This window comes from Dermacentor variabilis, chromosome 2 (genome assembly GCF_050947875.1).
Source record: "Dermacentor variabilis isolate Ectoservices chromosome 2, ASM5094787v1, whole genome shotgun sequence".
NCBI classification, from domain to species: domain Eukaryota; kingdom Metazoa; phylum Arthropoda; class Arachnida; order Ixodida; family Ixodidae; genus Dermacentor; species Dermacentor variabilis.
This window is the reverse complement of record NC_134569.1, coordinates 89,171,955-89,191,669: the sequence shown is the minus strand read 5'-3', so window position 1 is coordinate 89,191,669 and position 19,715 is coordinate 89,171,955. Positions and strand designations below refer to the sequence as shown.

Sequence of the window (19,715 nt, the reverse complement as noted above, 5' to 3'; positions counted from 1 at the left end):
CTATAAAAAAAAAAGCTTTATGGGTTTTTGAAATTAGCTATTGCACCTCTTCATGAGCTAAGATAAATATTGGTACCTCAAAATTTCACTAGTAGCAAAGTCTGTGCCAGTGGTAAGTTGGCTGTACGTATTGACATTAAACCACTCCTGAAACCAGTCCTGAACAACTCCTCGGGCTTGGTGAAGAACCATAGTCTGCAGATAACTTGCGTTGCTATGAACATCTCAGTCAAGTTCTCCAGTTGTGCAACGTACATGGAGCTCGCTAGTGGAGCGCAAAGTTACCTTTCTCGCAAACGCTTCCTTTTCAACAGGAGCCTGTTCCTCACTCTTTCTTGGATGCTTTAATTCGTAACATAGTGGGTTCCCATGCTTGGCCACTATTGGCCAATAGCTAACACTCGAAGCCGTCAATCAAGAGGGATGTCTGGATCAGTGTGCTTCTTCCTATTGTTACTGTGTATACTTATTGACAAAGTTTAATAAACAGGCTCAAGTAAGTGAAAATTTGCTTCCAAATTTCGATAATGATTGCATTCTTCCAGAAGAGACTATCGTCTGCTCACGCTCAGCCACGGAAGCCTGCATAGAAAATAAACTTTGGCCACCCTGCTTATCGATGTCGTAGTCGTTGGGTCTCGCCAATTTTGACTAGTTTTGAACACTCAAGTAGCCTTGAACCACGCAGAAATTAAGGCCAAACCACACGCACGCTTGCCAGTGGGCGCTCACTCCTGGCCGCTCCTGGTTAGATACCCTGGCAGAATATTGATAGCGCTTCAAAATGTGCAAGTTGGATGTGGCTACTATCCATCGGTCAAGCTGGTGAAGGACAAAGCCAGTCCGCACAACATAGCACGGTCAGACTCAAACCCTGTCGTGCATGAAGCAAGTGCTGTGCATGTGCAGTACAGTTGCATGTAGCTGCGGTCTGCTATGTAGCATAGATACCGTGGCCACCGCGGGGTGTCGCGAGGAGTTGATCGGTTGAGCACACTGCGGCTCGCAGGGGACAACCGTGTTAAGGTCACGTTTGGTGCGTCATAGGTGTCAAAACTAGAAGTACTGGCATCTATGTTGACATCCAAAATCAAATTTTACATGCGTGCCAAGGTGACATTGAGTAAACGGAGCATTGTGGGCATGCCCCGCTCTGCCATAGCCTTCGCAGTGCAAGGAATTGAAGGAGCAGAAGTACTGCGAAGGCCTTGTTTGATTGCCAATAACTCCGCCAAGTATGGGCTGGGGTGCGTTTGGCAGGCATTCTCAGGTCATGAACAGAAGGTTGCCATTATCCCTCAAGAGAAAAGTGTGTAACCAGCTGTGTCTTACCAGTACTCACGTACGGGGCAGAAACCTGGAGTCTAACAAAAAGGGTTCTACTTAAATTGAGGACAACACAATGAGCTATGGAAAGAAGAATGATGGGTGTAACGTTAAGGGAAAAGAAAAGAACAGATTGGGTGAGAGAACAAACGCGAGTTAATGACATCTTAGTTGAAATCAAGGAAAAGAAATGGGCATGGGCAGGGTATATAATGAGGAGAGAAGATAACCGATGGTCAGTAAGGGTTACGGACTGGATTCCAAGAGAAGGGAAGCGTAGCAGGGGACGGCAGAAAGTTAGGTGGTTGGATGAGATTAAGAAGTTTGCAGGGACAACATGGCCATGATTAGCGCATGACCGCGGGGTAGTCGGAGAAGTATTGGAGAGGCCTTTGCTCTGCAGTGGGCGTGGCCAGGCTGTTGCTGCTGCTGCTGCTGATGAATTCCACTTCATTTGAACACGTTGAAGTACTTCTTGCGGCAAAGTATTTCTGAAATAGCCTATTTTAACTTCAAGTACATTTCTCCACTTGGATAAAAAATGGTTCAGAGCCTATTTAAAGAATGGGAGTACAAAAACACAAGGACTAAAAACCTGCTGCATGCGTTTACTGTCCCTGTGTTTTTGCGCCACAGTTCCTTAATATGCCACTGTCAACTTAGACAGTATGGTTGTGTTCTTGCACTTGTGCTGCTTGGAAATGAGTTCTAAGCTGCTCCGGTGTTCCCAGCTTGGAATCCTGTTGTAGAAAGCACCATTTGAATATGTTATTTGGCATCATTAATAATCATACCAAAATAGAATTTCATACTTATATTCAGTACGACAGTACACATTTTTAGAAGAACACATTTTTATCAGCAATAAGTTTTAGCCAATAAGTTTTGTGTGCTTGGTTTTATTTTTCAGTAGTATGCTTTCGATTCTTTCTGTTATTGGGTTTGGATGTAACATGTTTGTATTGTTTGTTTATTCCTGATTTGCTCTGCAGAAACTTTACTGTGTACCTGTGTTTTTCTTTTGTGGTTGTTATTGTTGTTTTCTTGATGAACCAAGAACTTGTAAACATCATGTACCCACTCCTGCCTTAGCTAACAAAAGGCAGCCGGCAGCATTGAATAAAGTAAAAAAAAAAAAGAAAGCTGGGGGTGTAATGTCGTTTTAGGGTTAGAATCTGCTATACACTGTCGAAAATTAATGGCCCTTCTCCTCCCCCTCTCCCACCCATCTTTTGCCTGATAATAAAAAGGTCCAAGTAGCAGCTTCAGATTTGAGAATGTACCATTTTGATCATGTGAAATACCCTGAAGTCAGCGTACAAAATGATGGTGTGACAGTGCTTTTCTGTTACTGTTGGAAAGACTAAGTCTTGTGGAAGGAGTACTTAATGTGTCTATTAATTCTGTGTTGTTTCAGTTCGGTGTCTTTTCAGCTGTGCAGGCTGGTGTAGCTTGTATTTATTAGGATTTGAAACAGAAAGTGATAAGTATAGCATTTGAGATAGGATGGTGGCAGTTTGCATTAGAAAGCAAGTGCAGGTAGGTAAAAGTTGAAATTGAGTGAAAGAAGCAGAGAAAAGTAGTTCATGTGATATGTACAACACTTTAGTGGTGGTCTATGGGAGTGAGAGAGTGGGTGCCAGGGAAATTAAATGCAGTATGACGATGGCAGAGGATTAGATAGAGTGACAAGATCAGACAATTTGCTGGCTTAGGATGGTGTCAGCTGACACAGGACAAGGCTAACTAGTGGCCATTGGGAGTGGACTTGCACCCTGCAGTAAACTTAAATAAGCTCAAGGCAGTCAGGCAGCTGTGCAAAGACCTTATGTGCATGCATGGGGGGGCCAACAGTGCCTTCAGACTGGAAAGAATAGGAGGAGGGAATGGTGATGAAAAGGAAATGGGAAGGGTTGGGGGGGGCCTATAGGAATGGGGTTGGAAGGGAATGGCATGCGGAGGCCTATAGTGCCTTCAGACTGGAAAGAATAGGAGGAGGGAATGGTGATAAAAAGGAAATGGGAAGGGTTGAGAAGAAAAAAAAAGGGGGCAGGGGGGGGGGCATTATGTCTCTTGTTTCTGAAAACGGGCAGTACTTCCCAAGGAAACATGCACGAAGAAGTTGCATCAGCAAGACATAGAGATGTGTTGGCAGCAGGTGCAGCTTGCCCGAGGCATACTGCGTGATTTTCAGAGAAGTGTAAGTGGCAGCAGGCTCAGGGAAACAGGCTGCAGTTTGTCAGCGTGGTTTCAGCAGAGTGTTGAGGCAAGGTGTAGGGAGGATCCAGACAGGAAATTTGCTTATGTTTAAGCACAAGTGTGGCCTGAGGCGTTGCCGGGCAGTGATTAGAGGTTTTGGTGCCAACACTGGCAAAAAAGTTAGACATTTTAATTAATAACTAGTTCTGTCTTCTTAACACTTAGCTGTAGTTACATAAACTTTCTCCACATTGTCGTGCATGTGTCATTCCATCATTTCTTTTATCCTTGCTGCGCTGTATTAGCAGTTGCTAGCAAGACTTTTCGTTACTCTGTGTTGCTTTGTTTGTCACCGCATTGTATGTTTTCTCATGTTCTGTCATTCTTTGCAGCGATCATTTGTAACAGCGACTCAGACTCGCCGCAAGCAGCAGATGGAGCTCATCCACCGAGCACTTCAGGCCGAAGAAGAGAAGAAATGCAACGAGAGGGAAAATTTTCACATCTCCTCCGTTGCTGTCAATGTACTTTCAGCCTATGAACCTGCTCTGTTCCATGCTGTTGACGAGCATGAAGAGGGTAAGCTGCACTTTTACATTGATCCTCTGCCAGTTTTTACAGTCCTAAGAATATCTTTTCTGCTGTTATCACTGGCAGTATTAGCATGTTTTCTATGTCAATGACCACAGCATTTTGTATTTGTTTCTGTGTCCAGTTTTGTGTCCAGCCCATTTGCAAATATTTGGCCTTGAAACTTTTTTGGTACATAGCTTGTGAAGTACTGAGCCACGTACGGTGGAAAAATTTAACTGCAGATGGAACTGCTTTTATATGATGTGGAATTATGTTGTCGGGATTCTACACCTTGCTTGCAAATAGCTTGTAGTTGACTGCTCTTTCTTTCCTTCATTCTTTTCGCCTTCATTTCTCTTTTTTTTCTTTGGTTTATTGCTTTCTATAGGAGATGAAGACCAGACAGCTGAACGGTTATCTGCTCATCCTATACAAGTGGCACACGCCTTGTTTCCATCGTGTCTCTGTTCAGCAGCAGTGTATATTATCAACCTGTTGAATGATGCTGAGGTCAGCTCTGATGGAGTTGCAGGTGGGTCACCCAGCTACTGTATGTGCATGTTATGTGCCACGTGATATATAAAAACCTCCAGTCAAAACTTCATGGAGTGGGGCATTCGTGAAAAACCTAAGTTTTTTTTTGCCCTCTTCATGTGCAGACTTTGCATGGCGCTTGAATGTGCATGTACACCCTCAAAATTATGATTATATGCATAAGTTGTAAAGAAATATCCCCCCCCCCCCTGCTTCCTTTATTTTCTGATGGTGTATTTTATAGGAGGCTCCTAACTGCAGATGTGACTGTCATATTTGTACTGACTGGTATTTTAAGGGCAAGAAAATGAACTTCTAAAGCACTAGCTATATTTTAATAAAGTTTGATGGGTAAAAAAATACACTGTCATTATGGGGCTCACGGCTGAATTTTATTATTCTGTAGTGATTCAGTCCCTACATTTGCTTGGACCGCAGCAAGGCTTTAGACTGGGCTAGTTGGCATTCCATGTTAGTACAAATCAAAGTGCACATTAGGACAAAGAATAGAAAAGACGAAAATAATATACTTTTACCGAGTTATGGCCCTGCTAATGCTTGGACAGACTGTCATGAAATTAAGGAATGACGTGCAATGTTTATGCCCCAGATTGTTTGAATAGGGCCCATTGTACGTGACTAACTGTAAAAATTTTTTAATGTTGCTTTTTTCTTGCAAGAAAATTAAGCAATTGTTCAAATTGCACAACCCTTTCTTGCTTTACACTATGCCTTAAATATGTCTTTATTTTACTATAAAACAAGCTCCAATAAGAAAATCTGAGTCCATACTTGCATTTATGAATAAATAGTAGTCCACAAAACAGCCATAACTTAGATAAATTTTGAGTAGTACAGAAAGTATAGTACTTTTGAATTCGGACTGTGCAAGTAGAGCTTGAAAATAGCAATCCCACTTGCGGGGATCATCGTTAAGCGAACGAAAGTGGATTGCTGATTTTCAAAAGCTGTGATGTCAATAATATTTCATAAACATAAACGTGAATAATACAGAAGCACAAAGTTCAGACTGTAATCACTCTATTTGAAATACCACTTTACTCAAATTTGTTTTGTGTGTGTGTGTGTGTGTGTGTGTGTGTGTGTGTGTGTGTGTGTGTGTGTGTGTGTGTGTGTGTGTGTGTGTGTGTGTGTGTGTGTGTGTGTGTGTGTGTGTGTGTGTTTGTGTGTGTGTGGTCTTGACTGCAGTGCATGCATTTTGCTGCTGTCCACAAAGTTGCAGTTTCACTTCGTGGCTGTGGTAGTACATTCCCACAGGGGCACAATGCAAAGAAGCTCACATGCTTAAATTTAGATGTTTGATCAATGCAATGCCCAGGGGGTCAAAATTTATCAGGAGCCCTTTCCTGTGCAATCTCTCATAGCCAAGGGAGTACTTTGAGACGCTCCGTCAATGAAATCGAGCTTTAGATGTTGAATAATTTGCACATTCTTGCTGCTAGGTCCATATTTACAGTGTGGATATTGAGCTTTCTGTAATCAAGTGAACATGCTTACTAGTTGGTTGAACATTTTGAACTAGGGAACAGCACGAAAGACTAGAACGTAGAAGTGGCACACAACAACCACGGAGGCACACACCAACACAGCGCTGCATATGGTTGTTGTGTGCCTCTGCTGTGTTCTAGTCTTTCGCGCTGTTCCCTAGTTTCTGGAATCATGCAGTGACTCCTTCTAATGTACTTGCTAGATAGAGCCATCGAGTTTATACATGTGCATTTCTTGCAGTGTACGAAGTGGCCTACAAAGTCATTTGGAACTGCCTGGTGGAAGATACGGCACTGTTCCTGCGTCACTTCTTGGAGAGGCTGACCCGCGAGAAACCAGATTCTGTTATCCAAATTCTGCGACGTCTGCTGCGCTTTGTGCCTCGGCTACCAACACAAGCAGCACACACACTCTACAACTACCTGGTAACTGTGCAATACTGTTACACATTGGTCATGTTTCAAAAGTAGATGAATGTGACAGGTTGTTAATAGAATAATTAGCAATGTAGTGAAGTACAGTCAGGTCACGGATTTGCCACGAGTGAGAATTATTGCATTCTGATAATGTGCACAAAGTGCATAAATCTGCAATATCTCTTTGCTTTTAACTTATTGCTACCTGCAACTCTTTTACTCCACACAGGTTTTTATGTTTGGAAAAGCTGATATGTTGGTTTCTAGGTCATGCTTCTGCAGTGTCGCATTGCCTATGAAGGCAAAGAAATGTAGAGAATATAAAAGTGAGAAAAGCTGGAGGTTAACCAAAAAAAAAAAGAAGCCTGATTAACTGCCCCACACTATGGAAAGAGGAGGAGGGTGCAGAAAGCTGAGAGAAAGATCTATCGGGGTGAAACTAAATATTCTTAAATGCACGTCAACTCGACACCCTTCTTCAGCCTGAAACTCAACTTGACTTGCTGAAAATGTCACTGCTCTTCTGTAATGCCTCTCAGTGATCCGAGAGCTAAAATTTCTTTACCGCAAGCTTTCAGCGTTAACTGGATTGGAGGGGGCTTCTCGACTAACTATTCGTTGCAGGATGACTAGGAGTATGAAGCATAGTCCTAATTTTAGCTGAAACATGGTGCTTTCTCCCTCTAGGAAGTGTTGGAGAAAGGTGTGAAGTCCAGGGTTGTTCATGAATACTGGATACTGACATGAAAAGCAACTGCCAGGCTAAACAACAGAACCACTTTCATTGCAGCAGTTGCAACTTGAGCACTTGTGCATGCAGTGAGGTTCCACAATTCATTTGCAGGTTGGCTACATTATGTTTTACATTCGAGCTCCTGTGGAAGGTGGAACAGAGCTGATTGCCAATGCTATTTCAATACTTTGGCTGGTAAGTACAGAGCTTTGGCATGCTAATATCTATGATCAATAAGGGCTGCAATAAATATATATGCAATATTAGACATAAAATATTAGACAAAGTGATTGTTCAAAAAAAAAAGTATGTATCATGCAGATTCGTGAGCTTGCTGAACCTGTAATATTTTACTCTTATCATGCATGTTATACACTTGTAGCTTTACTGAGTCATCACCCTGTAAATAATTCATTGCCTTTAGTATTATAGGAAAAGTGTAGACATTTAACACTGTGATAAGCTGTAAGGGTTATATATGAACATTTAGTTTTACTTGTTGGGTACCAGCTTGTTGCTGTCACTGTTAACTTCTAAAAAGCCATCTGACATGGATGAAGGTTGTAGCAACTTGTTCCATTATAAAGATTATCTATGTTTTTATTGTTATTTATTTATGATTTAGGGGCAGGAAATAGACATCTCTTCTAGAACTTCAAGCATATTGTCACGTGGTGGTGACGTTGAAGAACACAGTAGCAATACTGTGAACGACAAAACTTAACTTTTATTGGGCAAACCTGCGCCCACAAAACAGGCTACACTTTTAGCACAACGATAGCGGCGAACACAGTTGGCGATCGTCGAAATCTGATCAACGGGTCAAGCGCGTCGGCTTTTATACATCAATCGTCGAATGTTCCGTACTAATCGTTGGGACCGGCATGCCTTCCACAAAGTTCTACACCATTCGCGTCAGGCGATGAAATCAGATAACATAAGGTTCGGCGACAACAGACAGCGAATAGAAGCATCGATAACTTTCCAGAAACTTCGGATACATGCAGGCGCGTCCCGCACTGTGCGATAACATTTGTTAGGTGGCGAAACGTGGTCGCCCGATAAAGATAAGTACACGTGTCAATATTAAGTCAGTGTTTAGTGTATCTACCAGACTGAATTGAGCAGTTGTAGGAGAGCTGAACTGGCATGTTGATTTCAATTGTGTGGCACGCTGTAGAAGGCTGGTAAAGGGTGTGTATCAGTTACCCAGATTATTCCGTCACTAAATGTCCCCCTGGCACTGTTCTGTATGCTTGCAAAGAGCCCTGGGATATGTGTTTCTAGTTCACTTAACTGATACCTATCACTATTGTTTTCAAGGTTGTACCCAGTGTTCATGGACTCTACTTGAAAGACCTCAAGCAAGTGCTGAGAAAAGAGCAGTGCGATGTGAGTTGGAATTTAATATGTATCTGCTGCTCCCACACCACTCTATGTAGTAACATAGCCCAGAAGTCTCATGTTTCTTTTTCTTTCAGGCTACCTTATTGATCACGGCAAATGTTCCAAGTGCCAAGAAGATTATTGTGCATGGACCTGATGCAGGTGGCATCCCGTCACAATTTCCAATTCATGAGGTATCCAACATACGGCTTGTTGTTTAGTACGCTTGGCTGCTGCTCATTGGCAGGACATATGTCTGAAATGTGGCATTACTGTACTTGTACAGCTTGTAATTGCTATGGTTTTGACTTAAAGGTGACGGTGCTTCAGTGCTGTGCTTACATTCAAACTAATTGAAATGAGAAAGTTGGCCTTGGTTTCCTTCTTCACTTTACCTGCTGTGGTGACACAGTGGCCGTAACATCCTACTGCTGTGCACATTGTTTTGGGTTTGATTCTCTGTTCTGTGGTTGCTTTCTGATGGGGGCAGAATATAAAAATTCTTGTGTACTTATATTTAACATTAAAAAAACCTTGGTGGTAAAAATTAATCTGGGGCCCCCGACTATGGTGTTTCTCACAGCCCCAGTGTTGCTTTGGGACAATCAATCAATCAATCAATCAATCAATCAATCAATCAATCAATCAATCAATCAATCAATCAATCAATCAATCTTATTACAAAAATATTTTAAACAATTATCAATTGTTATGTTATGGTTGCATTGTGTGTCTGCCATTGTGTCATAGCACACTTTACAAGGTGTATGAACAGTGCACAAATGGAGACAGAAAAGCTACCACACGGGTGCTGGTATGGTGTCTCCCTTGTCTTTGTCTTCATTTCCGTTGCTATTTCCATGTCTTCTACAATGGACCAAGTAGAAGAACATTCTACTGAGAAATGAAATGACAGCTTCCTTCCTGTTGTAGCTGTCACAGAGAGGTCCATTAAGTTAGTGTACTTCCAAGTACTGCACAACAATATTTATGTGTATGTGTGACTGCCATTTGTTGGTTCTTATATTGTGAGCACGTCCGAATTGTACTCACATCTGGACTGTACTCACGCTTGTCTTTCGTTTCCTTTCCATTTTTTTTATTCTAGGACACCCAGTTTCTTCATATTCTTCAAGACAGTCTTGATTTTTTTGGTATTGAAGAGAATCAGCATAACTGCTACTTCCTTGTTGATACAAAGACAAGTATGTGGGCATCAATTCAATTCAGATTTATTTATGGTCACTCTGTCTGGATCTTCTGTATTTATTGCATTTGAACTTGTGTTGGTTATAACAGTGTAATCCAGTAGCAGAAAATTGCATTCAGATAAATAATGGCTGCGAGTCTTCTCTAAGACCGTTATACTTTGGAGCATGAAACTAAGGGGTCAAGATTAATGCATAACCCTTAGCTATGTCATTCCTCATAGCTTATATTGTAACTTTGAGACATAAAATCCCATCAGTTATTGTTGGAAATGCTCAGTTTTGTTTCTCGTCTTTACTCTTTCATTGTAGTATTTTAGTTTCTCATGAATGAAGCTGCTCACAATACGTAATTTCAAGGACTTATAGTGAATTATAGTGAATAAGATTAATGTTGGGGGGGGGGGGTGCATGTGCTTTGTAAAAAGTGTAATCATATTGCCAAGCAACCACAAAATATGTAAAATAGTTTCGCTGCATTGATTTTGTGAGCAGAACAGCTGTCATTTACACGATTTGCTTTCTTTTTGTCCTGCAGACCAGATGCACAATCCAAGTGCATTTGTCCGAGACTTCTATTTCTTCAAGCGGTCCCAGTATCCTCAGTTATCATTGGTGAAAATGGACCCAGATGAAGCCTTTGAAGCAGGGCAGCAGGAGGCATTCTATCTGCATTTCATCGAAGTTGGGAAGGTAGCACATCTTCCATTTCATTATTTGCCTGGCACATTTTGTGTGTCATGCTCTTAATACTATGACCCTTGAAAGATGCACATCATCAGTCATGAGGCCAGCAAATGGATCATAATCTATTTTTTTGGGAATTGGCCAGTTGTGAAAATGTGAGAAGCCTCACAGGTCCTTAAATATTCTGTGCTAGTGTGGTGGGGTCTCAAGCACTCTAGGGTCTCAAGACACAGTGCACTAATTAAAACAAACAAAAGGGCATTTATTGTACCTTATATACAATAAGGAAGCTAACCGAAATACAACAATGTAACCCGCTTGTGGAATGCACTGAGAAATTGACGAATTTGTACTCATGACATAGAGATACCGAGCGAATATGTTTGCCCCATGCCGGACACACAGCTCAAGTCAATCATGAGTGAAGTCTCACGAACAGAGGCAGATGCGAGTAAATGGGAAGGCATCCGTGGGATGGTCCCTTGAAGTTAAACGCACGCAACAAGGTCCCGCAGCCAAAGAGGAAGAAACTAGTTCCTCTTGCACCTAAGTATCCACGCCGTCATATGGTGCTAGCACTGAACACTCGTGCCATCTCTCGCATTACTGCACAACTATACCAACTTTCTTCACGCCATGTGCTATGTGAGGAAACAGAATTCCAAGAGGCATGAGAGCCATGCGAAGAAAACAACATCACAGGATGTGAAAGAGTCGAGCATGCCCACATGTGTCATATAAGGTTGCTTTGGCTTCTTTGTCTGTAAACTGGATTATAATGCACATTCTTTTCAGACATTCTTGTTCTTGTCATACCTTGTGTTGTATTTCGTGTGGGAAAGCAGTGGCAATGAATGGAATGAATAGTTCCATGACATAAGGCTTTCATGCACTCCTGTATGTTCACAAAGGCTAGCAAAGGCTATAGGCGTGCATTTCGGGGAGGATAATACACCCTTGTCCTAGTTCAGAAGTGTGCTTCTCTACATTGCATACTTTCCCAAATAATTGTGGTACCGGTTACGCTGCGCGGGCTGAGACTTGTCTTGTGCGCCATTCATCACAAAAACCACGTTTACATTTTTGATGTAAGCAAACCGTGCATGTACCTCCTGATAGAAGAAATGGATAAGGCGCCATTAGCTTAGCGAACGGCCTTACGGGAAAGCTAGCTTTTCAATTATGAAAATGGTCCGTTGCTTAGGAAATAGCATTTCAGAAGGCATGAAGTGGAATTTTGCTTCGGATAGCTGTTTTTCTTCTATTAACTGCATGTTATCCAAGCATGTTTAAGACCCCAAAAAATGTTGTCATATGATGTTTAATTAGAAAATGTACTAGGTGTATGTTTATGATTGAAATTACGATATTTATGAGTACTGGCCATTTTTTATCTGCAGTGTTATCTAATTCATACAGTTTTTTTTTCTTTCTCTTGCACAACATTGTTTGGCATCCGTGAGCATTGTTGACAAAATCATTTATTTGGTAGTAGCATAAATAAAGCAGTGATTTAGGCAGCAGGATGATTCTTTGCATTCATATTTACCAATCAAAATAGCCCGCAAATATCGTATTGCACACCTTGCTAAGCAAGCACCAATAAGCTTATGTCCTGGGCTCCTGAGTGCATACAACCATAATATTTCTAAACGCTTGTTGTTTACAATGCTTTATTTTGTTCCTCCTGAAGTTTGGCAAAAGTTCTTCACACATCAATAATATTGTACATCATTTCACTGTGCCAGGTCCTGATGAGTCTGGCCATTCTACGAACCAGCCATCAGCTCGCTCCCAGAGTTCTATTTCTACACGATGAGCTGACCAAGTTACCATCATTTCCCCGCAAAGCTCTTGAGGCTGACTTTGAGCTCTACACCGGCAAGTCTGGAAAAGTAAGTCAGTAAATGCCGAGCCAAAGCGTATAATCTGAGCCGCGGTGGTTCAGGCAACACATGGTGCCGGGTGCACATGCATGATAGACTGACAGCTTTGACTACGCTGGCTATGCATTGTTCAATTTATGTGGTCTCAGTGTTAACTCTTCGACTGGATGATCAGTATTGTCGACCCCATAAAGGTGTCCAAAAATATGTGCGTTCTTAAGTGTCACGAGTTGTAACTTTCATTATCTCTTAGACCTGCAGGCTTAGCGTGACAGTTGTGATTCAGAACTGTACACCCATGAGGAAAAGTATATGGACCACAAGGTTGCCAAAAAAAAAACTGAATTTCTTTGTAATTAACACGCGTAAATGAAAACTGATGAGTGCACTAGAAAATTCGTAATGCCAAGTTTGGATTGCAGTCTTGAATTTCAAGTTCCATTAACTGACAGAGCTGAAAATGAGTTTTATTGCGCATTCTTTGGTCCATGTACTTTTGCTCACGGGTGTATGTGAGAATAGCGTGCAGAATTACATTTTTATTCTGTGCATCAGTGCAAAGTTTCAAAGGATGCAAAGATTTTGGAATGATTAGTAATATATGTGTCTCCACAGAAGTTGCTCATTGCTCAAAGGAGACCACCAGTGCTATGATATTGCCACATCCAATATGTGGCACGTAGAGAAAAACAAAGATCTCGCGCATTGCAGAAGAGAAGACGAAGTCCCTGCCTAATCGTTTTTAAGTTTGTGTAATTAAAGTGTCCTGCCCTGTTTTCCCAGTTCCTGCTGCTTGTGAATCATGACAATATGTAATCAGATACTTTTACTTTTCTCATCCCCTATGCCCAGTAAAGTTATGGCATGGCAGTGTTAATAGGGAGTTTTAGAAATGGCACACACACGAGTGTGTTTGCGTACCCCAAGTGCAACGTCCTGTTTGCATTCTTTCATGCTCCTTTTGTATTTCTTTAATACCTTTTTGCATTCTTTTGTATGTCCGGCAGTTTGTGTCTCCTAACTGTAGCATACAACTGTAGCAGACAGCATGGTATACAAACAGTGAAATCGACTGTATACCTTTAGCACACATCATGCTTAATGTTTGTAATTACTTCATGTTATTGTTTCACTGTTCTCTTAATGTGCTTGTGTGTCTTGCTTATATATGCCACTAGATTTTGCTGCACACGATATTTTTTCTACTATTGCATTATTAAAAACAATATCGCATGGTTTTCTTTCCAGGAACTTTTAGGGATGGACACATTGCACAAAATGGTGTGGGTCAAAGTAAGTTTCTCAAAAGTATTTACCTATTAGAGAATCTGGTAGGTAAAATTATGGCTTATATCTGGCTCTGTCAGTTTTTGGCAGACAGAATGGTTACTATCATAACATTATAATTGTTATGGACAGGTATACAACTGTATTTTTGAACTCTTGCATTGCAGCTGGGCTGCTTAACATTTAGGCTTAACAATACTTGATGCTCTGTGAAGACTACTTCCACTCCAACAAAAACAGTAACAAGTCACGGCAGTGCTAAATAAGCATTGAACAGTAACCTGACATCTGTACAAAAACCAGTGTGGTTTTATTCTTTCAGTTAATGGCTCGAATGTTTGAAGCCATGGCTGGATTTTTCGCCCATTCATCAGACATCCATTTGTTTCTGAATGTTGTGAATGGAGCTCTCGTTCTACACCCTGAAGATGCCAGCATTCTGCGTCTCTGCATGGCTACCTACATCAATGCTGCGCACCAGTTCAGGAACATCTTTGCTTCTAATGGGTGAGCAATTCTACCTTGTTATGCAAGGCTGCAGTTTGGCTTCCATGGGTAGCCAAACTGCAGCCTGTGAGCCACATGTGGTTCTTCTCAGGTCTGCTTGCAGCTTGTGGTCAGCTACTTAGTCAGGCAGTCACTGTCTTCCCCGATCAAAATGAGCAGTATTATGGTAGCTTTTGTTGATAGAAGTAGGAAGTTTGCACAAGCTTGTGCATCTACAGTGTAGCCTCGTTAAACCGTAGTTGGCTGGAGCTCAGAAGAAGTATGTACTAAATGGGTAGTACTGCTTAACCGAAATAGCATGAGATCGTCCATTTACCTTTCGAAAACGGAACTCAGAGAGAGTGCGATGAAAGGCCAAAAATATGCACTATTTATTCACTTCGCGCAACAAAAGTGTGTTGTTTTCATTTGATGCCATGGTGGCCTAGCAGCAACGATAGCGGCCTCAAACTTACTGAAGCTGCCAGCCAGCTTTTCAGCCAGCCCTCTCTTCTTGGCAAACACTGGCATGACAGATTCCTCGTTGGTGTTGCATATTCTTCGTGCACGGGTGCGGTAGTGCTACAGAAGTCATGGGGCACCTTTTTCATTGCGGGGTGCTGTTCTCGTCGCGACGATTGCATTCATGAGGCTGATGTAACATGCAGCTTCTGCCACTGTCGGGACTGAATCACCCGTGCTGTCGCTTTCTGTGTCGTCCTCATCACTGTCATTAGGCGACACTTTGGCAACAAAGGCAACGATAGCGAAAGTCAAACCTCGTAGCCCACATCTTTTCACAGTTGCAGCAGCGCTGCTGAGCAGCTTCTTCGCATTCCTAATGCCACACAGTGTAGTCAATGGTAGATCCCTGTCACGTGCCAGCACCGAGTTCTTCGTGTCACGTTCGATAGCACGAATGATTTCCAATTTTTCTTCTATGCTGTGCACCCAGTGTTTTTTATTCGAGCTTCGGCATGACACGAGTCCTTGCCATGACCTCGTGGTCCTTGCTTGCACGATGCCGAAATGATGTTGATGTGGCTTCACGCACAAACGCACAGGGCACTTGGAGGCCGTTGCTCCGATCTCTAAGGCTTGTTGTTCTGACGAGCCACCCGATGGGGATGACGCACAGCCAGGATTACACAACGAAAAGTGGAAACGCTACGTGTTAACCAGTATGTACGCAATAAGCTAGTACGCTTTATGCAGATACAAAATGAATCATGTTCAATGGCCACTGAGTCAGGATTTGACTTTACTACTTTTAAAATGAATGTACTGTTTAAGTGGGTACGGTTTAATGAGGTTTTATTGTACTGCCTTCAGAAAGTAGACAAGTGTTTCTTAGCAGGGAGAACCAGACCTTAAAAGGCAGCCACTGAGTTAAGGCCTGAAACTTCCATTTTTTGCTCTTGAGCGACGCGATGAAGTGAATTCTTTTGAGGCTCTTTAATTATGTCTGTCTGGCGACTTGTGATATAATGCAGCCAAATATCACTGTAACAAAGTCACCTCTGACATTACACCTTCATTATATCCTATACAGTGGAACCCCGATTATACGACTTTCTCAGGACCGTGAAAAAGCATCGTAAAATGCGGGCATCGTAAAATCCAAACATAAATTATGTCTACAAAAATACTACTTATTTTGCGCGACGAATTTACGATAAACTTCAATGTAATCGACTAACATACTCTGCAGGGCTTGGAAACACAAATTACCAAAAAAGTAAATGCGATAAGAATTAATGCTGCAGTACAGGTACCAATCACGCTTTATTCAAACAAACCTTTACAGCACTCCACTGCCCACTGCCGCGATTCCCGCCAGCCTGCGCAAACTTAAAAAAAGGTCGGTAAGTTTCTTTTGGACCTTGTTTGATCCGTGAACCAAGAGATATCGCTTGAGTTGGGCAACGTCCACAAGGAGGTCCTCTACAGCGTCGCGTGAATAGATGAAGTTCCGAATGCCGTCTATGTGCCATAGCACCTCGGCGAACGTGGTAGGCACAGGCACGGCATCTGTGGCATTGTCGTTGTCCTCGTCCGATGTCGCAGCGGTGTCAGCACTAGGCAAAGCCTCCTCGATGGCGTCATCCAGCGACGCCTCGCCGCAGATCGCAACATTGTCGTCTACCTCTACTTACTCGGCGGAGGTCATGGTGACGTTTAAACCCTCGAAATCGTTGTCGGCGAAGCCTGTATCGGCCTCGAGCGGTGTCAAGGTTGTTGCATCCCCAGCAGAGGAGACAGTCTCTCGCTTAAAGCCACAGTGCTTGAACGTGTTAGCGATTGTGCTTCGCGACACTGCGTTCCACGAACTGGCAGTAAAATGCATGGCGTCGAGCACAGTGATATTTTTTTCTGAGCCGCTGCGCTCCATAGCTGCCAGCCAACGCTGCACTAACTGCTTCTGGTACCCTTGCTTAACACACATAATGATGCTGACATCTAGCGGCTGCAGCCGGCTTGTGCAGTTGGGCGGAAAAAAAACAACCTTTATGTTCCTAAGGCTGGACGTATCGGGTGGGTGTCACGGTTAGTTGTCCACGAAAAGCAATATTTTCCTCGCCTTAGCACCCATTTTGTTATCCAGCTACTGCGAAAAATTACTGAAGAGCAAAGACCTCATCCACGCCTTTTTGTTGAAGTTGTAGCTGCACGGCAGCATCTTCAAGTTCTCAGGCACCGTGGCTTTGCAAACTTTCCAATAACGAGCATGGGCAGCCTCTCGGAACCGTTGTTAACACAGAATAGTGCCGTCACACGCTCTTTGCTACGCTTGCCACCATGACAACTGTCACCCTTATACGCCAGGGTGTGCTTGGGCTGCATATCGTAAAAAATACCGCTCTCATTGGCATTGAAAATGTTGCAGGGCTTGTATGCAGCAATCATCTCCGGCAGCGACTCCATCCACTCGTTCACCGTCGAAACGTCCACGGAAGTGCTTTCTCCGCAGGAGTGGCTGTACACAATCCTGTTTTGTTTTTTAAAGCAATCCAGCTACCCGTTCGATTCCTGAGAGTCGTCGATGCCCAGACGCAATGCCACAAGGTCCGCCTCTTCTTTTAGAATGACGCCGTCAGTGTTGATTGCAGAGCTCTGTGCTTGATGCAGCCACTTGACGAGAACTTTTTCTAACTTCTCATGCTGTCCTTCTTTTGCCGCTTTCCGCTTGAGCCCGAACTTGTTGGCATTCTGCAATATCACCGCTTTGTTTGCCAGGATCGTCCTAAGCGAAGATTCAGGTATCTTAAGGTCCCTGGCAATGCTGGCTTTCATGGCTCCATGACGCTTTTCTGCTTCCTCGATAATATTCAGCTTATCACTGAGCGACAGAACTGTCCACTTTCGGGACATTGTGCATTGTGTTGCCCCACGCAACTCAAGACCTCCGCTGAACGCTGGTCGCTAGGATTACAACGAAGAACACATGCGATAAACCTAGGCCTCTCCACGCTACTACCTTGTCGGTGATCTGCTGCTGGGAAACTGGAAAGAGAGAAACGCTTCCCCAATGCGACTAGAGGTGACGCCGCCGAGAAGAGAGGGAGGAAGTGATTGTGGAGAAGAAAAGGCGCTATTTCAGCACAGCGGGCGTCGCAGGCGGCTGCTGGTGAGGGGGAGAGAAATACTCCCCCAACGCGACAAGAGGCGATGCCACCGAGAAGAGAAGGAGAAAGTGATTGTAGAGAAAAAAAGGCGCTATTTCAGCACAGCGAGCATTGCGGGCGGCTGCTGGTGGGGGAGGGAGAAACGAACGATGAGACAAGGCAGGGAAGAAAGCTGTGTCGGAGCGAACTGGTCGAGCGGTGTCAAGCGCTCCGCATGCGGAGATACGGAGCGAGGAAAGAGACCCGTGGCACTTTTCTTTCATCTGCCATTCCGTCCGCGCTTCGTGAGGGTCATCGTATAGCAGGTCAGGCGCAAAATTGCGTCGGATAACTGGGGTTTTTAATGCATTGCTTCTATGGGGACTTCGCCGGGACTGCGTTAATCCATCGCAAAACCGGGGGTCGTATAACCGGTGTTCCACTGTATTTGTTACAAGCATGTATTCATTACACACTAATATTACCAAGCAAATTTTCGTATTTACGTTGTTATATCTGATAATTCATTATATTCATTGCTTGCTGCATAGAGGTTAGGCAGTATATATGATGAGAAGCTTTCTGTGTGTTGTACACTGTGCACTCTGGCCTGCTGTTCAGTGGCTATGGAAATTTGATGTGGAGCCCAGTAATCGCTACTATAAGCTTAAATAACAGGTGCTGCTGAGATTGTGGTATTATGCAAGAGAGTAAGTGTAATAACATACAAAAAGAAGTATAAAGAATGTGTGACAACGTACTATGTAAGCCAGAGGCAGAGGAAAGGTTCTCTCTTGCTGGGACACAAAACTTGTTTGCAGTGATGATAGGCAAACAGACAGCACTGTTCCTTGCAACAGGTTCATAAAACATGAAGTTGTGCAATAAAGGCTAATACAAAGCATCTTTTGAGTGCAGAAACTGCAAGAAGTAAATAGTTCAGGTAGCATATGAACGATTTATTGGTCAGCTGCCTGCTCCTAAACATCATGTACTATGCAATGCCATTGTTCCAAAGGATGCTTCACATTTGCCATCATGTACATGAATGGTGCTTGCTAACACTCCCTTGGTTAGATCTTGCACACATACATAAATACCCAAGAATGTGGACTTTGGAACAGCTGCTGCCCTTAGCACAATTGGCAGTGCAATGCACATGTACTGTGGAGGTTGTGGGTTCGGCTCCCACTGGTGGCAAGTTTTATTGCCCACCTTCGTTTCCATTTAGCTTAGTGTTTCTGTGTTTCAATTAAAGAATACAAATAACTTCCCCTATTATTTCCTAAGCTTCATTATCTGTTGGTTTCATATGGCTGTGACTGACAAGAGTCAGGACCCTTGGTTCCCCTTCTTCTCGTTAGTTGTCATATAGGCAGTGGTGCAGTGGCCACTGTAGAAAGCAGTAATATAATATTGCTAGGCTTGGAGTCTAGTTCAACAACAAGTCAATAAATAAAGGCAGCATTGCTGGTGCCAGATGCATGTCATGTATTAGACAGGTTTACCATAAAAATGGTATGTATTTGTCTCGCTCCACTTATTCCCAATGACTGCACTCTTAAGAAATAGAGTACTACCCTAGAGTAAATCTGTTTGCCAGGTATTTTTTTGTTAGAGCTATTGGCAGAATGCAATCACATATAAAATTTAGCAAGGCTGTACAAATAGAGGTTTTAACATTTCAGTGGTGGTATCACAAGTTATACAGCTAGTGTAAACCCTGAAGTTTTGCTGCAATGCGTTATCATTTTGATAAAATAAGGAAACTTTTCTTTGAAGCCTTTGTAAATGTTGGGTAACCACTAAACAAGGGCTTGTTATGAAGTTTTAGGAAAGTGTGATAATTATTGCAAATTTGATAAGTGTATCTTGCTGCC

The 19,715-nt window shown here is 42.9% G+C and overlaps 1 protein-coding gene across 1 annotated transcript in view; it reads left to right on the top strand.

Annotated features, from left to right (window-relative positions):
• unc80 (unc80, NALCN channel complex subunit) overlaps positions 1–19,715 on the top strand; it is a 178,872-nt gene that overhangs the window by 102,190 nt on the left and 56,967 nt on the right. The window contains exons 34-44 of the mRNA XM_075681230.1: positions 3,918–4,104; positions 4,487–4,630; positions 6,382–6,566; positions 7,402–7,485; positions 8,614–8,682; positions 8,772–8,870; positions 9,785–9,881; positions 10,423–10,577; positions 12,320–12,466; positions 13,706–13,750; positions 14,067–14,251. Of these exons, the coding sequence (XP_075537345.1) occupies positions 3,918–4,104; positions 4,487–4,630; positions 6,382–6,566; positions 7,402–7,485; positions 8,614–8,682; positions 8,772–8,870; positions 9,785–9,881; positions 10,423–10,577; positions 12,320–12,466; positions 13,706–13,750; positions 14,067–14,251 (1,397 nt within the window). The remainder of the gene's footprint in view (positions 1–3,917; positions 4,105–4,486; positions 4,631–6,381; positions 6,567–7,401; positions 7,486–8,613; positions 8,683–8,771; positions 8,871–9,784; positions 9,882–10,422; positions 10,578–12,319; positions 12,467–13,705; positions 13,751–14,066; positions 14,252–19,715) is intronic.